Genomic DNA, 6,568 nt, shown 5'->3' on the forward strand with positions numbered 1-6,568 from the left:
GAGAAAATTACATCTGCCAGACAGGCGACACTCTACAACACAGGTTGATTGTACACCGTCAACAAAATCCAAAATACCAATGTACCCAAGTCAGTAAACACATTCGAAACTTTGCCAAAAATTTCAGTCCGAACTTTACCATTTTCCCCTTTTACAAATTCCTGAGAGATACTACGGAAACGGAGCGTGAAACTAAAGAAAGGTTGTTTATTCGAGGATACAAACTTGCATTAAACGCTCCATAAATTGCAGAACTTTATATAATTCATTTTCACACATTATATACACAGAAATAGCAATGGAATATTAAATGAACATAACTGCCCTAAGTGAAGAAATATTTAATATCAAGCACAGAAAATTTCACTTTATTTGAATACCCACTTCCACCCCTACCCGATGTTGAACTCACGACCTGCGGAACCAAATCTCCTAGCAGCATGTAACCAGCGCGCTAGACCGCTCGACCATCTAGGCAAGTCAAAAAACTTAATTTCGATGACGATGGAATTCTCGCCACGCTGTCACACGCTACACGGTCATTGAGAATGGAAATGGGATACAGTTATTTAACGTACATTTAAGAGGATCATACATGATACACATTGCATTTGAAATATTTTATATAAAGCACAGAAATAGCAATGAACTCTTAAATGAACATAACTGCCCTAAGTGAAGAAATATTATATACAAAGCACAGAAATTTCACTTTATATGGATACCGACTTCCGTCCCTACTCGGGGTTGAACTATATATATATATTTATTTATAAATATAAAACTGTTTGAATATATATATATATATATATATATATATATATATATATATATATATATATCATAATTCAAATAATCCCCCCTTAGACAGTGGTAAATAGATAGTCATAATAACAAAGATATGATGACATGCATACAGACAAAGTAACACGACCCCAAAATCTATAGGTGTCCTCCTCTTGTAAATTATTCCTGTACAAAACTTGAAAACTGTACAATGAAAACTGTTTGAGTTATCGTGTCACAAAGAAAGTGTTCATAATAACAAAGATGATGACATGCATACAGACAAAGTTACATGACCCTAAATATATAGGTGTCCTCCTCTTATTGTAAATTATTTCTGTACAAAATTTGAAAACTGTTTGAGTTGTCATGTCACAGAGAAAGTGTTGATGGACAGACGAACAATGCTAAAAATACTCATAAAAACAAACTTTACAGGAAAAAGTAAACAAATGGATATTATTTAAAAAAAAAAAACTAGTCGTGAATTCATTGTAAAGAATGAAGGTTGTGTAAAGTGTTGAAATGTCGTAAGTTTTGATGTTGCTTTGAATTTTTTTTTAATTTCAAATTTACTAAACGTTTTTTTGGATTATGCAATCCATTCTGGGTCACTGATCACACATTCGAAATTGTAAGGCACGATAGTCAACGTTTTGCAGCTTAGTGATGTCCTATTGTTTCCCTCACTTTATTCCAGAAAACAACATCGCCATATTCATCATTAGGAAATTCAATGTAGGATTTCTTTTCCATCAGATCCATTAGTGTTAGCGGAATGTCTTCGTAACGCATGTGATCATAAATAACAAGAAACAAGACATCTTCTCCTTCTCTTGAGTAGATGCCCTCCATTCTTGCCATGTTCAGTTCGTACATACACCAGTAGGATGTGATGTAATTGCCAGATAAAATGGCAATTGTTTTTTTACTTTGTTGTACAGCCGTTAGAATGTTTTCTGCAATGTCGTAACCGGGAAGAAAATCTCGATTATGTAGACATAAACGTAATCCTGACTGTTCCTCTAATTCGGGGATGAATTTTGAAACAACGAAAGATCGGTCTTCATCGGCGTACGATATGAAGGCGTCGTATTTGAAATGATCGTGCCGCAGAGCCCGGTATCCATGAAATCTACTCTTTGTCATATAGTATAGGTAGCGCAACCTCCATCGATAACGATATACCAACCCACAACATAGAATGATAGCAGACAATATGAGAGCGCATGTTGCTACCACTATAATAGCAACAGAGGATATGCATTCATGTTCTAAATGAGTTACGATATCTTTCAAATGTTTCGTATTTTTGAATTTTTGAATTTGTATTTCGTTTGATTTATGAATCAAACATGTGTAATTTTCGACATTAATGAAAGTGATTGATTTGGAAACCCACCGCTGATGCACCCAATTGATAAAATATTTAGTTTCACAATTGCACAGTAAAGGATTATTTGCTAAATTAATACTTATAGCTCTCTTCCCGGTCAGTTTATCAATTTGCTTCGTGGAAGATGGCGAAAGAAATGATATCTGATTGTTTGAGAGATCCAAACATTTCAGAGATGGTAATCGGCCCATGTCTAATTTCCACTCTGTGATGACATTCATGCTTAAGTCTAGGCTTTGAAGATTAATAAGGTTGTAAAAGACTGTAGTTGCAAGATTGTTTATTCTATTTTGTTTCAGTTCGAGTTGTCGAAGGTTTTTTAGATATCTAAAAACATAGTTGTTGTCTTTAGACAAAGTTTCTCCCAAATAGTTATTATTTAGAATCAAAGTTTCAAGGGAAGGCACATATTCAAAAAATGTTGGTGACACACGTCCACAGAAATTGTTCGATAAATCCAAAAGCTTGATTTTGTTAAATCCAAAGAGGTATCCATTGAATTCACGAAAAAAGTTATTTTGAAGATACACTGAGGTCAGGGAATTATTAGGGATGGTAATATTAATCAATGTTGGACCTAAAGATGCGTGGTTGATATGTAGAACTCTTAAATATTTAGGTACACAAAGAGTGATGTTATATGGATCGGCATATGGATTTGACCAAAATGAACTTCGCGCCCATGTCTTGATTTTCACTTGCCTTTTATTTTCTGTACAAGACATGCCATCGAAATTAAAGCACATAAAATCATGTTTATTCGCGGTTGGTTCTTCAAGACGGTGGCTTATATCGATTTCTTCTAAACTATCTAAACTGCACATCTCTATCAGGTATAGTCCAAAGGTGAATCGATTATAGGGTGCTGATAGAAGACGTAGATGTTTCGGAAGATAATGCGAAAAACCTGGCTCAATCTGTTCTAATCTATTTTCTCCGATATATAACTCCCTGATCGAGGTATTCCGAAAGTATCGAATGTCCTCGACTCTAAGCTTAATTCCCATACCATATGTGCAGTATAGTGTTTCTAGCCTCAGTATTTGAACCGGGGTTTGCAATAAATCGATGGAAACGTTCTTCAATATCTTAAAGGTGGCTTGTCTGTTATGTGATAATGATAATTCCTTTAGTTTCTTCAGAAAAGAAAAACTTCCAAGGGCAATATGTTCAACACCACAATTTGATATGTCCAGCTTCTCCAGGAATGGAACATGTCGGAATGTGTTTTCTGTAATTAGTGTGATTCTACACCACCCGCTGTTGCCTGAAATGACCAAGGTAGACAACTGCCTTAAATTTTCAATACCTCTTCCAAGAACACTATTTGGTAATCCGTTGATATACAAAGCAGTCAAATTCTTAAGAGTGGAAAGAGCGGCAGTTGGATATTTGTCATTCATATCTTTAGTAGATGAAAATCTTTGTAAGTCCAGAAGTCGGAGATTTGATAGCTTGCTAAATACACCGGAAGGGAAAGTTCTATCGTTTAGACTGAAATCGTTATGAGAAAGATTCAGGTAAACCAGCTCCGGTAACTCACGGAAGCTGTTGTTACTAAAAGTAGTAAATTTGTTTTTTGTCATATTGATATATTTCAGCGATCGTGGTAGTTTTCCTGCTTCTGGGAAAGTGTGAAGAAAATTAAAGCTCAAGTCTATGACAGTCACTGAGTGATTAAAATCTGGAGATTCAAATAATCCCAAATTCGAACAGTCGGCTGTGATTCCAAAGCTTGATATGCTACATCTGCATTTACTTTGCGAACAACAGGATAGACCAGACTCTGATCCCGAAGCATTGGTGACGTGGAGAAATCCTAAACACACCAGCCAATAGAAATAGTATCTCATTTTCTTCTCCTTAGAAAAACTTCTGTTCTACAGTCAAATAAAATCCAAATAATGAGTTTCTTATCTCAATGAATTCTAAAGAGATAAAAATTATATCAGAAGTTTTTAGTTTACTTAAGTACATATAATTGTTAAATATAATAAATATTAACATAAAAAATGTCATATAGAGTATATATAAATTGAAAAAAAAAGATTGCTTACAGACCTAAAATTAGTTGTGTCCTCACAGATCTAACTTTCCTTGTGCACGGAGTTAACGCCGCTGTTCAAATGGACAAGGAAGTATGCTGTATGAAACCAAGCAATTAAATTCGCATTATAATAACATTCTATTCATTTTCTTCAAACCTGTTGCATTCCCTCAGCTTTGAATGTTTTTCAATGCACTTCTATACCTTTGATTTACGACAGTTTTTTCTGCACTCGTTTGAGGTCTGAAATATTGCTATACCTTTTGTATCAGCATTTCAAAAATGAATCTAAAAGATCCTAAATATTTCCCCACTATACTTGTTCAAATATTCATTACACCTGTATACGAAGCGACAATTCATAACTTTAAATAATTTCCAGGGTAATTTAGATATGAAAGAAAAGACGGACGTCGGTAAGAATTTTCAATTTGAACAAATATGAAACCAATGACAGCTTTACATTAACAAGAAAAAACCCAAACAAACCATACAATAAAACCCATGGAAGGATGTTGTTTGATGACGGGTGCAAAATAACAAATTACTCTGGAAAGAGAACGCCTTCAAATGTTAGCATTTCTATAATGAAAATTAGTCAACACGTATTTTATTGAAATTATCAGAAGAGTTGTCTAAATTCCGTTCTACAAACCCTAGATTTGAATGCATCAAGTCATGATACAAAATGTGCTGTAGATATTAATGATGTGTATGATTTTTTGAAAAATATATTTGAAGATAATGACAGTCATGTAAGGTGAAGATAACGAACAGTGATCAATCTCATAACTCCTAATGTTACTGATGTTGATTCTCTTAATTGTATGGACACCATTTTAAATTGTGAAATCGGTGAGGACGAAATAATAGCCGCTGTTGGAAAACTTAAAAACGGTAAAGCCGCAGGATACGATCTCATTATGAATGAGCATATTTCTAATATTTTGTCATTATTTCTACCAGTGTACAAAAAGTTTTTTAATATGATTTTTTGCAATGGGTTTGTACCAGATGAATGGTTAATCGGTGTTGTGAAACCAATTTACAAAAACAAGGGTGATCCAACTCAGCCTGAATTTTTTTTACCTGTATTATAGGCAATCAACTGGCGGTATATGCTGAAGAAGGTGTCATAAAAGAAAATCAAGCAGGTTTCAGAGAAAATTACTCAACAATAGACGACATTTTGATGCTGCATTTTTTTTCCAGATTTTTAATTGAAAAGAAAAAAGAAACTTTTGTGCATTTATCGACTTTAAGCAGGCTTTCGACACTGTTTGGAGAAATGGCCTTTGAAGTAAGATGATAAAGAATGGAATAAATGGAAAGTGTTTTAACTATATCCGAAATATGTATATTGATATTAAATCTTTAGGAAAGATAAATGGCACTTCTTCAGATTACTTCGAACGTAATGTCGGTGTAAGACAAGGAGAAAATTTATCTCCATTTTTATTTTCCTTATATATTGATGAACTAGAATTTTTTTATTGCGATAGTGGGGCTGCAGAGTATGGAGAGTGTAATTGAAGATGCATTAATGGTGTACGTGAAAATGTTGATTTTATTTTATGCTGATGACACTTTTAATGGCCGAGTCTGCCGAGGGTTTACAAAATGCTCTGAATGTTTTTCATATTTTTGTAAACAGTAGAAACTTAATGTAAATGTGGATAAAACAAAAATATTGATATTTTCCAAAGGTCCAATGTTAAAGAAAGAGTTTTATTATAACAATATAGAAAATGCAAAAGAATTGAAATATTAAGGGATTATACTAACAAGGAGTGGAACATTTTGTAAAGCTAAAAAGCACTTATGTGAACAAGCGCAATAAACTATGTATGGTGTAAAATGTAAAACTTTTACGGTACCAATTTTGATGCACCAGATGCACATTTCGACAAATAATGTCTCTTCAGTGATGCTCAACCGAAATGTTTGAAATCCGAAATAACTATGAAGTTTTAGAGCTAAACATAGCCAAAACCAGCGTGCCAAAAAAGTGGAGCCAAATTCGTCCAAGGATAAGAGCTATGCATGAGGAGATAATCCTTAATTTTGAAATGAATTAGTAAATTTTATAACAGCAATTAAATATACATCCGTATTCGAAAAATTAGACAATTTAATTTATCTGTAGAATGTCAACTTGATCTATTTGATAAAGTGGCTGTACCTGTTTTACTTTATGGATGTGAAATATGGGGTTATGAAAATCTAGATATAATTGAAGGTGTACATTCAAAATTTTGGAAAACTGTTTTTAATTTGAAAAGCTCAACTCCTAATTATATGATATATGGAGAATCTGGGCGTTTTCCGATGTATATCAA

General features: G+C 33.6%; 1 protein-coding gene across 1 annotated transcript; it reads right to left on the reverse strand.

Annotated features, from left to right (window-relative positions):
- Positions 1-326: 326 nt before the first annotated feature.
- Positions 327-4,314, reverse strand: LOC130054230 (toll-like receptor 4). Its single transcript, XM_056163257.1, has 2 exons — positions 4,244-4,314; positions 327-4,062 (listed from the first exon to the last, which is right to left on the reverse strand). The coding sequence occupies exon 2, from the start codon at positions 4,033-4,035 to the stop codon at positions 1,450-1,452; it is 2,586 nt and encodes an 861-aa protein (XP_056019232.1). The 5' UTR covers positions 4,036-4,062; positions 4,244-4,314; the 3' UTR covers positions 327-1,449.
- Positions 4,315-6,568: the final 2,254 nt, after the last annotated feature.

Source organism: Ostrea edulis, chromosome 4 (assembly GCF_947568905.1).
Source record: "Ostrea edulis chromosome 4, xbOstEdul1.1, whole genome shotgun sequence".
In the NCBI taxonomy this organism is placed as follows: domain Eukaryota; kingdom Metazoa; phylum Mollusca; class Bivalvia; order Ostreida; family Ostreidae; genus Ostrea; species Ostrea edulis.